General features: G+C 44.8%; 1 protein-coding gene across 3 annotated transcripts in view; it reads left to right on the top strand.

The window, feature by feature from the left end:
* The first annotated feature begins 2,816 nt into the window (after positions 1 to 2,816).
* The window catches only part of ARMC9 (armadillo repeat containing 9), a 105,136-nt gene continuing 89,457 nt past the window's right edge, over positions 2,817 to 18,495 (top strand). For 2 of the 3 annotated variants that reach the window (XM_026650118.2, XM_026650116.2), the window contains exons 1-8: positions 2,874 to 2,902; positions 3,469 to 4,027; positions 4,851 to 4,938; positions 6,591 to 6,716; positions 9,184 to 9,354; positions 12,151 to 12,306; positions 16,253 to 16,345; positions 17,684 to 17,708. In XM_026650118.2, the coding sequence (XP_026505903.1) occupies positions 4,885 to 4,938; positions 6,591 to 6,716; positions 9,184 to 9,354; positions 12,151 to 12,306; positions 16,253 to 16,345; positions 17,684 to 17,708 (625 nt within the window). In that variant the 5' untranslated portion in view covers positions 2,874 to 2,902; positions 3,469 to 4,027; positions 4,851 to 4,884. Of the gene's footprint in view, positions 2,903 to 3,468; positions 4,028 to 4,850; positions 4,939 to 6,590; positions 6,717 to 9,183; positions 9,355 to 12,150; positions 12,307 to 16,252; positions 16,346 to 17,683; positions 17,709 to 18,495 lie in introns of all 3 variants that reach the window. The other variant, XM_026650117.2, reaches the window with a different exon arrangement.

The raw sequence follows: 18,495 nt of genomic DNA, 5'->3' as shown, positions 1-18,495 counted from the left end.
TTTGAATAGCTTTAGTACCAAAATTGCTGGGACTAGAAAGCTTAAGGCTGGATGGGAAATAGCCCTTATTGACGAAAAGTACCCTTGAGATTTCCCATGAAAATGGGGTTTGGATTTTGCATAGTTGTTAGTATTTGAAACTTGCATTTTGGGCATGCGTAAAACTTTGGGTTCAGTTTTGCAGCCATTTTTACTAGCATTTTAAAGGAAGAAAGGCCAGGGAATCAGTGCTAGGCTAGGAGTCAGTGAATGTGCGTCTCAAGCACTCTCAGTGAGCCAGGCTGTGCGGAAAGCAAGTGTGCACTCAGTGGGCCAGGCCTCTCTGAACAGGACAGAGCACACCGGTGGTATCTGGCCCATTAGTTTGAGATTGTGTAATGTCTTTTTCCAAACAATCCATGGTGAGCTATATTAACAGAACATTAACAGTGGCTTTTTCTGATTTTTTTTTTTTTTTTTGAATGTGCAATGTTAAGGTTACATGCACAACCCTTCATTCTGCATGTTGTGTGTACGCTCTGAGATTCTAACTGCATACTCACATACTATTTCTCAAATAATAAAATATACCATTTATTTTCTATAGCTTTCTAAAATGCAACTTCTAAGGCATACAGTGAACAAGGCAGGGAGTCCTTGCCCTGTTTATACTATATAAATGACTTTTATGGTTTCCATCTGTTTGGCACCAATAGCATATTACTCAGTGGTAGATGTTACACATGTATATGTTATGAAGTTTTATATTATATTTGATAAACTGTCTGTGTAATTAAAAGCTGTATTCGCAAGGCATATGCACTAGAAAACAGAGAAAGCTGTGTATGCAGTTTGCAGATTTCAACTGGAAAGGTCCAAAAGCAAGGGGTTACAGACGTGGGATATTATAGATTTTTTTAAAAAACTAATTCCAACCCAAAATTAAATTTCATGTAATGTTAGAGACAGAGTTAAAGGAACAGTCTCATCAGAGAGGGTTGGCAAAAAAACCCACCAACATTAATTTTTATGGTAGCAGACCATGTTAACATGGGAAAATAACTTGTATTAAAAAAAGAACTACACCTCTACCCCGATATAACACGACCCGATATAACACAAATTCGGATATAACGTGGTAAAGCAGTGCTCCGGGCAGGGCAGGCTCTGGATTTTTGGCTGCCCTAAGCACAAAGAAGGGGGAAGAGAAAGAGAGAAGGGGGGCGGCCAGGGCTTCAACGGGGCGCTACCATGCGGCCCCGACTGGTGCGCCGCCTGCCAGGAGGCTCCGCGCCGCTCCAGTCGTCTGGGAGGGAAGGACGCGGACTACCCTGCTGGACTTGCTGCAGGGCACTCCCGTCCTCCGCGCCGCCACCCCCTACAGGGCGGCCGGAGCGGCACAACAAACCAACAAACAAAAGGCGGCCGTGCCCCCCTAGGATTGGGCGGAATGCCGCCTCGAACAATCTGCCGCCCTAAGCACCAGCTTGCTCGGCTGGTGCCTGGAGCCGGCCCTGGCTCTGGGGGGGCGGGGCTGCGCACTCCGGCGGATCAAAGCAAGTTCGATATAACGCAGTTTCACCTATAACGCGGTAAGATTTTTTGGCTCCCGAGGACAGCGTTATATCGGGGTAGAGGTGTATGTATGTGACAGAGCCCCTCTGACTGAAAACACAGCGCCTTCCTCCTTAATGCAAAGCATTAATTCCACATGGAGCAATGCTGTACAGGATATTCGAAAGCGCTGGAGCAAACACAAAGATGTCATTCAGGCCTGCAGCTCTCCTGACTTCAGATGTTAGAGAGCAGCAAATGTGAAGGCAGGCTGCAGTCACGAGAGGGCCCGCCTTTTTAGACTGTGTATACTTAAGAGGGCTTGTCTACACTGGCAATTTACAGCACTGCAACTTTCTCGCTCGGGGGTGTGAAAAAACACCCCCCTGAGCGCAGCAAGTTTCAGCGCTGTAAAGCGCCCGTGTAGACAGTGCACCAGCGCTGGGCGCTACGCCCCTTGTGGAGAGGGTTTGTTTAGAGCGCTGGGAGAGCTCTCTCCCAGCGCTCAGCCGCGACCACACAAGCCACATTAAAGTAGTCTGACCAGACAGCAAGTGTGAAAAATCGGGACGGGGGTGGGGGGTAATAGCCTATATAAGAAAAAGCCCCAAAAATTGGGACTGTCCCTATAAAATCGGGATATCTGGTCACCCTACATTAAAGCACTGCGGGTGTGGACTAGTCCTTAGTGAGGCTGCCCCGTTCAAAGTTAGAGATTAATAAAATAGCTAAAACTGTCGCTGTTCTTCCTGGGGTGAGACAGTGACTGAGTCAGGGGCACTCCAGGTTCCATTCTCAGACGTGACCCTGCACAAAGCACTTGGCTCCCTCTCGGCCTCGGTTTCCCCATCTGTACAATGGGGACTCTTGCTTACCCTGCGGGGTAGTGGGAAGGGACTGTTTCCCAATGGCTCGATTTTCAAAGCACTGGGCCCGCAGCACCGAGGGGGCACTGAACTGGGGGTGAGACCCAGAGTCTCTTCCCAGCTGAGCAGCCTTGGGCAAGTCTCTTTCCTTCTCCTCAGCTGTCCAGTCAGTGAGCGCTGAGGCCGGGGCAGCGCTGGGTGCCACTGAACCTCCAGCTCGGCCGTGCTAGGCGCTGTACACCCGCTGCGACAGGCGGCGCCCGGCCCAGCGCTCCCGCCGCTGCCGCGGGGTCTGGGGGGGGGGGGCACCCAGCCTGCGTCCCTCAGCCCCCTCCCGTCCTCGCCCCTCTCTGTCACATGGTCCCGGCCCACGCCCCGTACTTCCGGATTGGCTGAGCGGTATCACGTGACCCCGGCCTCAGCACGGGAGGGGAAGCTGCCGTTGCCAGGCAACGCCGCAGCGGGCTCGGGGGAGCGGCCTGGTCGGACCCGAAGCGGAGCAGGTAGGAGGCTCTGGCCCCCGGGTAGCGAGACCTCCCCGCCTACAGGGATGGGGGGACGCCCCGGGAGGGGCTCGTGTGCGGGTTCCCCCCCCCGCCCTTGGTGGGGGGATGGGGACGGAGGGGGGCCTCCCTGCCCTGGGGCGGGTGGCTGTGATGGGGGCGCTCAGGCCCCGCCCTTACCCAAGCTGGGGGTGCAGCAGAAATGAGGCCCCCCCCCCGGGCACAAATCCTCTTCAGTGGCAGGGCCGGCGCTGCAGGGTCTAAGCTGCCCCCGCTCCTCCTTCCAGTCTCTCCCCAGGCTCAGGGGTTGGCCGGGTTGAGGGGGAGGTGAGTCTAGCTCAGGGGTTCTCAAGCTGGGGGTCGGGACCCCTCAGGGGCTCGCAAGGGTGTTACAGGAGGGGGTCGCGGGCTGTCAGCCTCCCCCCCCCAAGCCCCGCTTTGCCTCCAGCATTTATAATGGTGTTAAATAAATAAAAAAGTGTTTTTAATGTATAAGGGGCTTGCTGTGTGACAAGGGTCACCAGTAAAAAAGTTTGAGAGCCACTAGCTCATATTCTGTTTTGTAGGGCACCCGCACCAGCAGGCAAGGCTGGCATCACAGTGTAGCTGGCCGCAGGTGACAGCAAGCCAAGCCAGCCTAGACTATTAAATCTGGCTTTACTCTTCCGTTCCCAGCCAGCTCCTGCGTCTGTGCTTTCCCCGGCGCACGCACACATTTACATCTTGCACAACAGGCACCAATAAAGATGCTCACGATTGTGCCATTGACAAAACTGCCACCGAGGTTCTTATGCCCTCGTTTACTGATGGTGATGTTGGTTTATTAGCACCTGCTAGTTTCCAGTTACGCAATTGAACTTGCTGTGCTGATGTACACGGATCTAATTTGATATGAAGGTCCTTGATGACGATTTAGGCCCCCAAACTGCAAGACACTAGCCAAGCATATCCCTGCACTTGTGAGACTCTCCATTTGAGTCAGTGGAACTCCAAGGAGACTGGCTAGCTGGTTCTTTGCAGGATTGGGGCTGAAATATGGAGCACCGAGAAGATATATTTACAAAATTCCTTTTTGGAGCATTACTGGAGATATGATGGACCAGTGTTCCCAAACTTTTTACTAAGGTGACCCACCAACTGTACTTTGTCTTTTTATGTGACCCACCCAGTGTCCAAATTCATGGCAGGGGTGAGCGGCTGGGAGCAAAAATTATAGGCCAGCATCCTTTTTCTTCCCCTCTGCTGCCTCCTCCTCGCCTTGCCGATGGGGCACTGACAGGCCACCCAAAGCACATAGATGCTGGAATTAGGGGTGTGGGAGGTGCTGCAACACCCCCTGGCTTGAAGTGGTTTCCATTATGTACAGGGTTTATAGTTTGGTTCAATGGCTCTCAGCACCCCCACTATAAAAATTGTTCCAGCATCCTGCCACAGCATCATCCTCCATCCCATTACCACAATCCTAATCATGGCCTGGTCCAGAAGGGAGGCTGTGGGGTGGTGGTTGGTGGATTGGTTGGTCGGAGAGCAAGCCTACCCTGCACTCAGCCCATGGTGGCAGTTCCTGTCCCGTGAGGCTGGGCTCAGCTCCTTGCTCCTGGCTTTGGGACCTGGCACACAGGGTCTCAGTGACATTCAGGTTTGGCTGAGCCAAATCAGTGGCGCTCCAACCCTGTGTACCAGGTCTCAATGCCTGGAGTGGGGAGCCAGGCCAAGCCCCAGGAGACAGGAGCCTCTGCTTCCTGATGATTGGTGGGGTGTGGATGCTCTCTCCCCAAACCCCCTTTCCTGGGGCCTCCCCTCTGCATTGGGCCTGCCAACCCATCTAGAAGCTTATGGCGACCCACTGGGCCGGGACCCACTGTTTGGGAAACACTCTGATAGATAATGTGTGAATGATAGATAACCAGTGGTGCTAATAATTCTATGTGTTTTGATGACTTTGTAGGTCTTTCTTCAGTGAGACTCAGCAGTAACCTTTAATGATGGGAGATGTCCTCGCTTATGAAGCCGAGTTACTTGGACTGGTGAAAGAGGTAGATGTTATTATGGAATAGAAAAGAGGAAATCATCTGGTGCCTGCACATAGGAATGGGGGAAGGGGCAAATTTGTAACTGTTAGGCGTTGATCTTGCCATTACTTTATGTGGGCAGATGCTTGCGGCTGCATGGAGTCCTAGTGATGGGGCACTGCCTGCATGGAGCTCATTGCAAAATCAGGGCCTTAGTTAAAGGAACACTATCAACTAACTTTGGACCCAAAAGGTTTTATTTTAAAAAGGCTTTGCAAAACATAATATAAATAGAATTGTGTTAATGAAAATTTTAAAATAAACAGTGAAAAGCATTTGTTTAATCTTTCGCTGTGATGTTAGACTCCCAGACCAAATATACTAGTATCTGAGAATTAGAAAGTGAAATGTACCAGTCCCCTGTTATTGTCTAACCTAAGGCTCTGATCCTACAAAGAGTTAAAATATATACTTAACATTATGCACTGTGATTAGTGCCATTGCCTTCAGTGGGACGATTTGCAGTGTATGAAATTGAATAACTTGTGTAACTCTTTACAGGATTGGGGTATATCCAAAATGTAACAAACAAGAAAACAGCATGAATGGTGAAACATCAACATACATTATTTCAATTTTAATCATCTCGGCATCAGTAACACAGATAAGAATTTTCTTCTTTAAATTAGTTTTAAGTTAAGGCTTTGCTGTGATACAGTCACCTGTTTAGCGCTGTGCCACAAACAGTACATACCACTTGCTTCATCATGTAATTGACATATCTTTTCTCCTTACTCTGGTGACAGACAGGGCCGGCTCCAGGATTTTGGCCGCCCCAAGCAGCCAAAAAAAAAAGCCGCGATCGCGATCTGTGGCGGCAATTCGGCGGAAGGTCCTTCACTCCAAGCGGGAGTGAGTGACCGTCCGCCGAATAGCTGGACCTGCCGCCCCTCTCCGGAGCGGCCGCCCCAAGCACCTGCTTGCCAGGCTGGTGCCTGGAGCCGGCCCTGGTGACAGAGGCTCTGCTCTTGTGATTTGGTTTCTCTCTTTTTGCACTTTCATACCAACAGTTTTTAGTCTGTATTTGTACTTTATGAATTTCTCATGAAATGGTAGAGCCAAACACAGGATTTGCCATAGTTGGACAGACCAGATTGTTGGTCCATCCAAGTTTGTGTCCTACCTCTAGCACTGGCTAATACTTCAGAGGCAGGCAAACCTCCCCCAAACCCTGTAATGTGGCTAGTTTTGTACGTTTTGGATGGAGGAGGGAGAAATCTTTCTGGACCTTTGCAGCTTGCCCTGAAGAATGTGGTTTGCTTAAGTTAAGATATATTAAGTTAACTTAATAAGTTAAGTGATGGTAAAATTATCAGATCTTTTAAAATTCTGCCACAGCATTTGTCTGACTCTCCTGATGCTAGAAGTCCCATTACCTATAGATGATGCTACCTTCAGAAAGTGTTAATTACAAGAAAGTTATGTGACTATCTGTTCAACCAAGCTTAAAAAAAATGTTGCATTACTGGATATTAGTTGGTTTTCTTGATTTAAAAAAATCAACTGACTATAGTAAAGCTTTGTAGCAAACCTTTAAATAAGTTTGCCTATTCATTGGTCACTGTTTTAAACATTAAAAGCTTAGAGTTTATCTATGTGTGTTCTTGTGTCTTTAGTATTTAGACTTTGCAGAGTTTGAAGACACAGTGAAAACGTTTACAAAGGAATGTAAAATAAAAGGGAAGCCATTACCTAAAACAGCAGGTGGTTCCTTGAGAGATTCAAAAGCTTTGATTATCCAGGTAACAAATCTTTTATATTTGGTTTGACTAGCTAATGATCAGAACAGGTAGAGCCACTGTACTATTACATCAGTTGAAATAATCTGAAATGCTTACGCTAACTTTGGGTTTAAACAGGAGTAGGCTGATAGGGTATTTTCAGTGAAAGGACCTCAACTCAAATTCACCCCCTCAGTAACCACAGTCCTACAGAACCCAAGGTCTAAATTTTCAAATGCGACTCATGAATTTGGGCGGCTCAGTTTTTAGGTTTCCAGATTGATGCTCATTGGAAGGGTCTGATTTTCAGAAGGTGCTAAGTAGAGCGGGACGAAACTTTTCATACAAAACTTTTGTTCGGCAAATAATGACAAGTCAGCAACACCTGAACGTTTCACGAATTCCAGTCAATTTCGTCAAATTATTTTGGTGTTTTTAAAAAAAAAAAAAATTCTGGAAAAATCAAAACGTTTAGATGTTTTTCAGTTCAAAATGACTTTTTGTTTCAAAAGTCTCTTTAACTTTTTTAAATGGCCGAAATTAAAACATTTCAGTTTTGTGTAAATGTTTTGTGTGACTCGAAACAATTTGTTTTGATATTTAGAAAATGTTTACTTTCGGTTTGACCAAAACTGAACGTCTTTCCTGTGTTTTCGGAATTGCCAGCGAATCAAAACATCTGCTTTTTGCCCTGTTCCACTTCTAAACTCCCACCTTCATAAAACCAGGCTTCTTTAAGACAAGTCAAATAGGACGCCCAAAGATGAGGCACCCAAAATCACTAGACACTATGGTCTGGCTTTAGGCCTTGATGGTCATGTTATGTCCCAAGTTGTTGAGGACGGTAGGAGTGGGTTGTCGCAAAGTTGTAATTTCTGATTGGTTAGGAGGATGTTATCATGAACATTTTGAAATGTTCTGAATGTTTCTGTATAAAATTATATGTAAATGTGCTCTAGAATGTGGGATGGGCACACTTTACAAAACAAAATAAATACATACATCATGTTAACTTATTAAAATATACCCAGGAATTACGTACCCCCTCTGCTCCTGGGACTCTACCTCATTATTATGAAGACCTGGATAAACTGATAAGTCTGGATCGAATGTTTCTTCCTGTATCCCCCGTATTATTTTCTTGCACACTAATCATAGTTAGAGGAGGAAAGGGGAAGGCTAAATGATGAAGAGTGAGCGAAAGTTGGGCAGAGTTTCATCTCCATCTTACAGAGAGATTTTAAGGTGTGATTTTTATTTTTTTTGAGCGAGGTAGGGCAACAGAAATAATGTCAAGGTCTCCCAACTGTGGAGGGTTGAGGAAAGGAGATGAAGAAAAAGCAGAGTGAGTGATTGGGGGTGTAGGATAAGGTGAAGGCCAAGAGGTTGAATGAAGTAAGTTAATGAATAATTTTGAAAACCAGGAGGGCATTTTTTAATTGGATCTGGAGATGGCCAGGAAGCCAGTGAAGGTGATGGAGGAAAGAGGTTGTTATAACTGAGTTTTCTAGATCAAGAGAGAGGCTTGCAGTGTTCTGAACTCTCTGAAGTTTGGTAAATAGGGATTTAAGAAGACCATAAATTGAATTGTGATGCGGAGTAATCTAACCATGAATGTGGATTATTTTTCAGAGGCTGGGAGATGGTAAGGGTGAATTCTAGCTGTGTCCTAGAGGTGGGGATAGACAAATTCATTCATCAGGGAGAGCAGAGAGATACAGGTAACTTTGGAATCTAGGATGACTCCCAAGGTTTCTAACTGTAGTAGGTAGGGGGTCTAAGGTAAGGTGAGTATACATGAAAAACAGAGGACTCTAGTATTTAGAAATAGTTCGTAGTGGGTGATTACCAAACTGCCAGGAGCTGATAGTGAAGACATGAAGATAGCAGGGGAAAAAGGAGAGTCAGAGAGAAAGTCCAGGGACATGTACATTTGTGGCTCACTTCTATAGACATGATGGGAGAGGCTGATGATAAGAAAAACAACCCCCTGCAGGAGAGGCTACCAAAAAAGAAAATGAATGAAAAGAGCCATATCTGAGGAAGGGGCAAGTTTAATAAGATGCAGACACACTTGCCTTGGCTGAAGTCGCCAGATCAGAGGCCCGTTGAAGTGGGTTTTGTGTCCGCCATGCAGGCATCGATTCCTTCGTGATCTCTCAGTGCTGTCTCAGCAGCACTCTAATTGGTTCTAATTCATGCTGGCTGGTGGGCAGGGAAGAGCAATAGTTACTGCTGGGTGGCACGGAGAGTTAGGAGAAGAAACTGCATGTGGAGCTAAAATATCCAAATGCTGGTCCAGGTTGAAATACGGTTAATGTAATTAGTCTGTAACTGGTGAATTGGGAGAGGCTTTGGGTAAAATTTTCAAAAACAGCTAAGAGATTTCAGTACTTTTGAAAATGGAACTTAAGCTCTTAAGTCAGATACTTTTGAATATGTTGCCCATCTATATGTGGGGTTGAATGAACTCTCTTCTCTTTTGCAGAAGGATCTGCTTACAGCATTTGAAGATGGAGATCAGAAAGTTTTCTTTGAACTTTGGGAGGAGCATATTTCCTCTTCACTCCGAGACAATGAACCTCTTGCCCAGAAGCTGGAGTTTTATCTTCACATCCACTTCGCCATCTACCTCTTGAAGCACTCTGTGGGCAAGCCTGTAGGTTTGCTTTTCAGTTTGGACTTATTTTAATTTTTGAGTGTATCTTCTCCAATCTTGGTGTTTGCCAAAACAAAATGGATTAGGATGGATTGGTCTGTAGGTATCCCCAGGAAAATCCATTCCTTCAACAGCAGCCTATATTTGAGTTTGTCTTGAAAGCAGATGCTTGAGCTAGTGAAGTTTGGAGGTGAAATTATTCACCTGAACTGATAAGGTGTTGAGTGCTGTCAAGTTCCAAAGAATTCAAAGGGAGGTCTACCTTTAAAATCTTGCCCTTGAATTCATGGGAGTTTATTTTATTCCAGTGAACATTCAGTAACCTACAAGGCAAATAAGATATTAATTAAAATCTTATTAATTAATATCAAATTAATGAGCAGAATCTACCAAACAGGAAAAACACCTCATTATTTCAAACTTCCATATTTCAAGATTGATTGACACCTCAATTTTTTTGGTGAAAAAAGTCTTTTTTTAGCCTCATCTACCATTTCTGTTATTTTGGGCTCAGATGACCTTTTCTGCAGGTTTTAGTGTGTGGTTGTAAACATGATTGTAACCTTAACTAATTTATTCTGGACCCTAGTAATGATACTTTATAACGAGAATAGCTTCAGGGGAATGTATAGTAACTACACAATAGAAAAGTAGCACATCAAATTGTGAAAAGTCAGTTTAAATGGGCCACCTAGTGTTAACAAAGCTGTCCACAGTGTTTAATAGGTGAGAATTGGTATCTGCTAGAATAAATGTCCCACTGTGTGAGCCTTTGCGTTCTCTCTTGTTTCCTTTCTGCTTTATTATGACTGCCAACAAAAAGGGACACTGTCAGGTAAAATTTGATCCGAAATCTGTTTTAAAAAACACTTAAACAATGTAAAAAAAGCAAACAGTATGTTTACACTGCAATTGAACACCCAGACCAGCCCGTGTCAGCTGACTCGGGCTTTGGCCGGAGCCCAGACTCTGGGACCACAGTAAAACAGCCCTGTAGTTCAAGCCCCACGTACCCAAGTCGGCTGACATGGGTCCGCCATGGGTGTTTAATTGTAGTGTAGACATACCCAAATAGTCTCAGGCCATGTGTATGATCTATTCTAAATAACGCACTACTGCAGTGGTGCAAGCAGCCAGTAGATGAAACTGACTAGTCTTTTTTTTTTAATTGTACAATCTGACAGAAGTCCATGAAAATTATGTCATTAACTAATGTGTAATTTAGTGGCTTAAGTGAGAATGATTGTTAGTAAAAATGTGGTGGTGTTTTTTGTTTATCTACAGTTGTCTCTTCCAGGTTTAGCACAATGTTTCTTTTTAAAGCAGTTTATGAAATAAATATCTACCAGCAAAATATATTCCGTGTGCTATTGAGGATGATTTTTTGACCCATTGATTTTGTTCCTGTGTAGCTTTTACTATACCATGAATCATAGAATAATAGAATATCAGGGTTGGAAGGGACCTCAGGAGGTCATCTAGTCCAACCCCCTGCTCAAAGCAGGACCAACCCCAACTAAATCATCCCAGCCAGGGCTTTGTCAAGCCTGACCTTAAAAACCTCCAAGGAAGGAGATTCCACCACCTCCCTAGGTAACCCATTCCAGTGCTTCACCCTCCTAGTGAAAAAGTTTTTCCTAATATCCAACCTAAACCTCCCCCCACTGCAGCTTGAGACCCATTACTCCTTGTTCTGTCATCTGGTACTACTGAGAACAGCCTAGATCCATCCTCTTTGGAACCCCCTTTCAGGTAGTTGAAAGCAGCTATCAAATCCCCCCTCATTCTTCTCTTCTGCAGACTAAATAATCCCAGTTCCCTCAGCCTCTCCTCATAAATCATGTGCTCCAGCCCCCTAATCATTTTTGTTGCCCTCCGCTGGACTCTTTCCAATTTTTCCACATCCTTCTTGTAGTGTGGGGCCCAAAACTGGACACAGTACTCCAGATGAGGCCTCACCAATGCCGAATAGAGGGGAATGATCACATCCCTCGATCTGCTGGCAATGCTCTTACTTATACAGCCCAAAATGCCGTTAGCCTTCTTGGCAACAAGGGCACACTGCTGATTCATATCCAGCTTCTCCACTGTAACCCCAGGTCCTTTTCTGCAAAACTGCTGCCTAGCCACTCGGTCCCTAGTCTGTAGCAGTGCATGAGATTCTTCCGTCCTAAGTGCAGGACTCTGCACTTGTCCTTGTTGAACCTCATCAGATTTCTTTTGGCCCAATCCTCTAATTTGTCTAGGTCCCTCTGTATCCTATCTCTACCCTCCAGGGTATTTACCACTCCTCCCAGTTTAGTGCCATCTGCAAACTTGCTGAGGGTGCATCCACGCCATCCTCCAGATCGTTAATGAAGATGCTTGCCAGCGATACGAGAGATGGCTTATTTAACATGTTTAAAATCAAGTAGTGACTTCCTCTCCACTTGCTGAATGAGGATATGGCACTTGACCTGCAGAAATCTGCTCCAAGTGCTCAAGACTGTTTTGCTCATAAAGCAAGCGGCCCTCCCTTTATTTCTCTTGGCTCCATGGTCCTAACATGGAAGAACCCTTCTGCGTTTTCCTTTTGGATAAGTTACCAGGTGAAATGCTCTCTGACTAGCTAGAATGAGGGCTGTTCCCTGGGCTGGCCACTGAGAAGCAATTAGCAGTACTTGGTCAGCAGTTACTGTGGGATGGAGAATTAGTGCTTGATGTTGAATTTTTAGTCTCCACTTGCAGCTGCCAGTCCCATTAAACACTCACAGAAGTTGTCTTCTAAATAATGATGCCTGTTTCTTTGTTTCCTAGGACAAAGCTGACTTTAATGAAAGGATTTCTCACTTTAAAACATACCTGGAGACTAAAGGGGCTGCACTGAGCCAGACCACAGAATTCCTCCCCTTCTATGCTTTGCCTTTTGTTCCCAACCCCATGGTCCACCCATCCTTTAAAGAACTTTTTCAGGTAAATATTTGTTTTGCACAGATTTTTTTGTTGTTAATGATTTTTCTCACAGGGTTGGTGGATGCTGAGTACTGTTTAGTCTGATAATGCTTTTTATTTTTTCCTTCTGCAGAAATTGTAAATCATAAAAAGGATATTTGTGGTGAGATGCCGTATAAGCGCTGTTAGTAACATAGTAACGTTTTACAGTCACTTACATAGGCTTGTGTACTGAATGATCCCAAAGTGTTTTACAGATGGTGTGTTGATAAATAGGATCACTGTCCCACTTGCCTCTGAAATGCAGATACCTGTGGGGAGCAATGTGGCAACACTGATCTATGTTTCATACTACTTTTGGGTTGCTGCCCAACAAAACCCACTGTTGCTGGGTCCCAAAGCTCAGTGCAAAGCCTGATAACTAAGGCTATGTCTACACTAGCGAGCTCACGGTGGCACACCTATACCGACACAGCTGCGCCGCTGTAAGATCGCTTGTGTAGCCGCTCTATGCCGATGGGAGAGAACTCTCCTGTCGACGACATAAAACCACCTCAACGAGCAGTGGTAGCTATGTTGGCAGGAGAAGCTCTCCCGCCAACATAGCGCTGTGCACACTACCACTTACGCTGGCGAAACTTACGTCGCCCAGGGGTGTGTATTTTTCAGACCCCTGAGCGACATTAGTGGTAGTGTAGACATGTCCTATGTGTAAAGAACCTGTTTGAAATACATGTTGAGAAACGAACCCAAGCCTCCTTAGTTAATGGGGAGAAGAGGGAAAACTCTGTTTCATAAGTAGTCCTCCCTCCAGTAGATGATGAGAATGCAACTGTCCCCCAACATGTCCAGCCAACATTTCCTATGACTTCTGTAGCAGCATTACATAGAACTTCCTTTCCAAAAAATTATTGAGAATCTATAACTATGTTTAACAACGTTGTCATATCCATGTTGTTCCTGAGAGTGCTCTGTCAGCTAGACATGTTTGGCCTTTGCCCTTGTATGGCTGTTTCAGAATTTACGTCTTCTGTCACTGCAGAGGCAAGGTGGGAAGAGAATAAGAAAGGCATTAGGATTAAACGTCGTAGGTAGATTCGATCTTTCTGCGTCTTTTTTAGTTTGGAGCTTTTACAGCAATTACCCCATTGACTTAATAGTGTGTGTGTGGGGGGGAAACGGCCTATATGTAAACCCACTTCCAGGTACCTGCCCAGATTGATGGTTAGGAAAGGATGTCTAGATGATGCTAGTGGTGCTGGCTTGACCCTTGGGCAGACTGCATGCATTTGGCAACTCGCTAGTATACCTGGCAATACTGTATAGTATTCAATGGTGCATCATTGTCTTGAGTTCAGACTCGCAAAACTGGCAAATGTGAATCCTGTATCCTTTCCAACCTGGTGAAACACAGGGAAACTTGAGATGTAAGAGCAGCTCTGAACACACAGAACAGCAAATCTCAGGAAATTGTTGCTGCTTGTTGAAAAATATCAACTGTTCACCTGTTAGGTACCTTTTCAGCAAGCAGAAACCAGATTGGATGGAGGGTGATGACTGAGGAAATGGGTAGTTGGTATGGAATTTTTAAGAGACAAAGGCTGTCTTTTTTCCGATTTACTGTGTTTTCTGGTGCTTAGGGGAAGTTTTATCTCTCAGATAGTTAGAAAGAAAACTGCATTCCAGACAGCAGATGGTTTATGGATTAGTCCAGTTTTCATACAAGTTCTTGGAATCCAAGCCTCTTATAGAAATGTTGTATTCTGATTCACTGATGTAAGATCATGACCCTTGATAGTCTAATGACAAAACATAAACTTAAATTCCAGATGCAGTCAACTATGAAAAATGAATACAATGATTTCTATAGCTCTGTTCATTAAAGCTGAAGAATTAGCAATGGTTCATTATTATGTTCCATTACAAATAAATTAACTTTTCTTATTCGCCTTTAATTTTTTTGTCTGATTTGTTTGCATTTGTGCAACTTAATGCCTTGTGTTCCATGCACAGTCAGTATGCCTATTTTGGGGTAACTATTTTAAAATTGAAATAAAATATTATATATGACTAAATAATAAAATAATAAATAATAAAATATTATAAATGAAATGTCCCAAATTGAGGTGTCATTAGAGGAGGTTTTGGAACAAATTGATAAGCTAAACAGTAATAAGTCTCCAAGACCTGATGGTATTCACCCAAGAGTTCTGAAGGAACTCAAATGTGAAATTGCAGGACTACTAACTGTAGTCTGTAACCTATCATTTAAATCAGCTTCTGTATCAAATGGCTGGAGGATAGCTAATGTGATGCCAATTTTTAAAAAGGGCCCCAGAGGTGACCCTGGCAACTACAGGCCAGTAAGCCTCACTTCAGTACCGGGCAAATTGATTGAAACTATCGTAAAGAACAAAATTGTCACACATAGATTAACATAATTTGTTGGGAAATAGTCAACATGTTTTTTGTAAAGGAAAATCATGCCCCACCAATCTACTAGAATTCTTGGAGAGGGTCAACAAGCATGTGGACAATGGGGATCCAGTGGATATAGTGTACTTAGATTTTCAGAAAGCCTTTGACAAGGTCCCTCACCAAAGGCTCTTAAGCAAAATAAGCAGTCATGGGATAAGAGGGAAGGTTCTCTCATGGATTGGTAACTGGTTAAAAGATAGGAAACAAAGGGTAGGAATAAATGGTCAGTTTTCAGAATGGAGAGAGGTAAATAGTGGTGTCCCCCAGGGATCTGTACTGGGCCTAGTCCTATTTGACATATTCATAAACAATCTGGAAAAAAGGGTAAACAGTGAGGTGGCAAAATTTGCAGATGATACAGAACCACTCAAGATAGTTAAGCCCCAGGCAGACTGCGAAGAGCTACAAAAGGATCTCACGAAACTGGGTGACTGGGCAACAAAATGGCCGATGAAATTCCAGGTTGATAAATGCAAAGTAATGCACATTGGAAAACATAATCCTAACTATATATATATATATATACACACACAATGATGGGGTCTAAATTAGCTGTTATCACTCAAGAAAGAGATCTTGGAGTCATTGTGAACAGAATGTTGGGAATCATCAAGAAAGGGATAGATAATAAGACAGAAAATATCATATTACCTCTATGTAAATCTATGATACGCCCACACCTTGAATACTGCGTGCAGATGTGGTCGCCCTATCTCAAAAAAGATATATTGGAATTGGAAAAGATTCAGAAAAGGGCAACAAAAATTATTAGAGGTATAGAACGGCTTCCATATGAGGAGAGATTAATAAGATTGGGACTTTTCAGCTTGGAGAAGAGGCGACTAATGGGGGATATGATAGAGGTCTATAAAATCATGAGTGGTATAGAGAAAGTAAATAAGGAAGTGTTATTTACTCCTTCTCATAATACAAGAACAAGGGGCCACCAAATGAAATTAACAGGTAGCAGGTTTAAAACAAACACAAGAAAGTATTTTTTTCACGCAACGCACTGTCAACCTCTGGAACTCCTTGCCAGAGGGTGTTATGAAGGCCAATACTATAACGGGGTTCAAAAGAGAGCTCGATAGATTCGTGGAAGATAGGTCCATCAATGGCTATTAGCCAGGATGGGCAGGGATGGTGTCCTTAGCCTCTGTTTGCCAGAAGCTGGGAATGGGCGACAGGGGATGGATCACTTGATAACCTGTTCTGTTCATTCCCTTTGGGGCACCTGCCATTGGCCACTGTCAGAGGACAGGATACTGGGCTAGATGGACCTTTGGTCTGACCCAGTCTGGCCGCTCTTATGTTCAGGGTTATTGTTGAGTTGACTTATCATTTTCTTGCATGCGTATGAGCCATTCATCAAACAGGCTGGCTTTCATAATGTTAGAGGCACAACTTTTCACTGCAGGGCTGGCTGTGTTGCTCTGCGGCTGGAAGTTGCTATAACTCCCGCTGTAATTTTTTCTTTTTTCTTTTCAAGGATTCTTGGATGCCGGAGTTAAAGACCAGGTTGGAAAAGTTCCTGTCTCTGACTCTCAAAGCCAGCCATGCCCCAAGGCTTCTCACTTTATACGTATCCTTTTGAAAAACGTTTTAAAGATCATTCGATTAGACTGCACCTTTTTATAGTAATTTTATTGAAGCAGCATGCTGCTTGTTTGCTGTGTAATCACCGTAATGTTACTAAGTTGTATTACTTACCCTAGGAAATGTTGACATACCACATTCAGAAAAGTTGTTTTAAAAAAAGTTATACCAAATGTTAGGACAGCAGTCTAAATATTTGGTACCTACTGACCTGCTTGTTTAACAGATCATCATTATTTCATATAATGTGGATAGTATATCATGTCTGAGGCACAATCCCAACATGACCCCTCTCCGGGCAGCCAGTAAATCCTCAGTCTTTCTCAGAAGCCCACTTCAGTGGAATTTTTTCAGAGCTTTCAGGAGTCCCAGAGATCATTATTTTACTAAACAAATTATGCTGCATGCTTTATTTTATTTAAAAAATCATCATCTTTTCTCTAACAGTGTCATTTGAGCCGCAGTGGGAGGCCTAATCTGCATAGTAACCGTTATGACAAGACTACTGGCCCTATTTTTGCTCAGCACAGCTCACTCAGGGCTAGACTGATACCTCGCAGCCTTCTGTTGCGTAGCCCCAGGAACAAAACAGGGACCAAATTATGACTCTACAAGTCCTAGTTTCAGCGGATATGAGTTGCACCATAGTACAACTTCCTTTCCCTCAACACACCAATGTGGCTCCACTGGTCCTTGTAGCGAGGGGATGGAGCTAATGAACCTTCTGTTCTGGTGATGCCCCTTCACTCTCTGCCTGCTTGGCTGGATGGGAAGCTGTGATCAGTGGTGGCTGCTCTCCTTCCCACGTTATGACTCTTCATGTGGCAAGCCCACACAGAGGAGTAAGTGGGCATCTTCTGCTTCCTTCTTCCTCTGCATGGGTGTATAGGCTGACTTATGACTGAGTTCGATCAGTTTCTTTGGTAGGAAACATTTCTTTCTATAAACCAGTTGCACAACTTATATCATCAGTTAATATTTGATACAGTTTTTGTTTCATAACAGCAGTTTCAAGTCTTTTCCTGGTGTCTGCACGCTAAGATTAGGGTTATCAAAGCTCATGCTTCAGAGCATAAAATGAAGTCTGCGGGAATAAGAAAAGAGGCTCTCACATGTTTCTGTGCAACATTACACCTCAGGCTAGGTGCTTTGTGGGTTTTTTCTTTTTCCCCTGAAGCATTAGGCAGTGATGCCAAAAGCAGTATGGACACTAGACTTGATAGATCAATGGACTGAATCAGTATGGCAAAACCTATGTCCCTATCCTAAATACCCCTTAAATGGAGATATGTTTTCCTGAACTGCTCTCTCTCTCTTCCAACAGAAGGAGAATGGACAATGCAGCAAAGGTAAATGATCAGATTTGCTGGGGAAGTTTTATACTACCAGCAGCTGTAACTGTGAGAGGAGGATAGGCCTAGGGTGAGAGGAATGCTAATGAAATTGGGCAAAAAATGCCTTAAAATTAAGTAGGGTTACCATACGTCCTCTTTTTCCCGGACATGTCCGGCTTTTCGGCACTCAAACCCCCGTCCGGGGGGAATTGCCAAAAAGCCGAACATGTCCGGGAAAATGGCGGCTCTGCTTCTCCCCTGACTCTTCGGCTCTGTTTAAGAGCCGAACTGCCCGAGTGCTATGGGCTTCAGGCAGCCCCCTTGCCTCCGGACCCCAGCCGCCGGCCGGGCACTTCCCCTCCCGGGCTCCGGCGGCGCAGGGTCCGGAGGCACGGGGGCTGCCCGAAGCCGGTAGCGCTGGGGCAGCTCGGCTCTTAAACAGAGCCGAAGAGTCAGGGGAGGAGCAGAGCCTCCAGCCGCGGCGGCTCTGCTCCTCCCCGACTCTTCGGCTCTGTTTAAGAGCCGGGCTGCCCGGCAAACCGTGAAGCCGGTAGCGCTCGGGCAGCCCTTTCCCCGTGGCTGGGAGTGGGAGGAGGGGGCGGAGTTAGGGCGGGGAAGGGGCGGAGTTGGGGCGGGGCTGGGGTGGGAAAATGGGCGGGGCCAGGGCCCGTGGAGGGTCCTCTTTTTTTATTTTTTAAATATGGTAACCCTACCTGTGTACAGTACTATAAAATCCCTCCTGGCCAGAGACTCCAAAATCCTTTTACCTGTAAAGGGTTAAGAAGCTCGGGTAACCTGGCTG

This window comes from Terrapene carolina, unplaced genomic scaffold (assembly GCF_002925995.2).
Source record: "Terrapene carolina triunguis isolate 2854851 unplaced genomic scaffold, T_m_triunguis-2.0 Scaffold88, whole genome shotgun sequence".
NCBI classification, from domain to species: domain Eukaryota; kingdom Metazoa; phylum Chordata; order Testudines; family Emydidae; genus Terrapene; species Terrapene triunguis.
The sequence above is the reverse complement of the archived record's forward strand: the minus strand, read 5'-3'. Positions and strand labels throughout refer to the sequence as shown.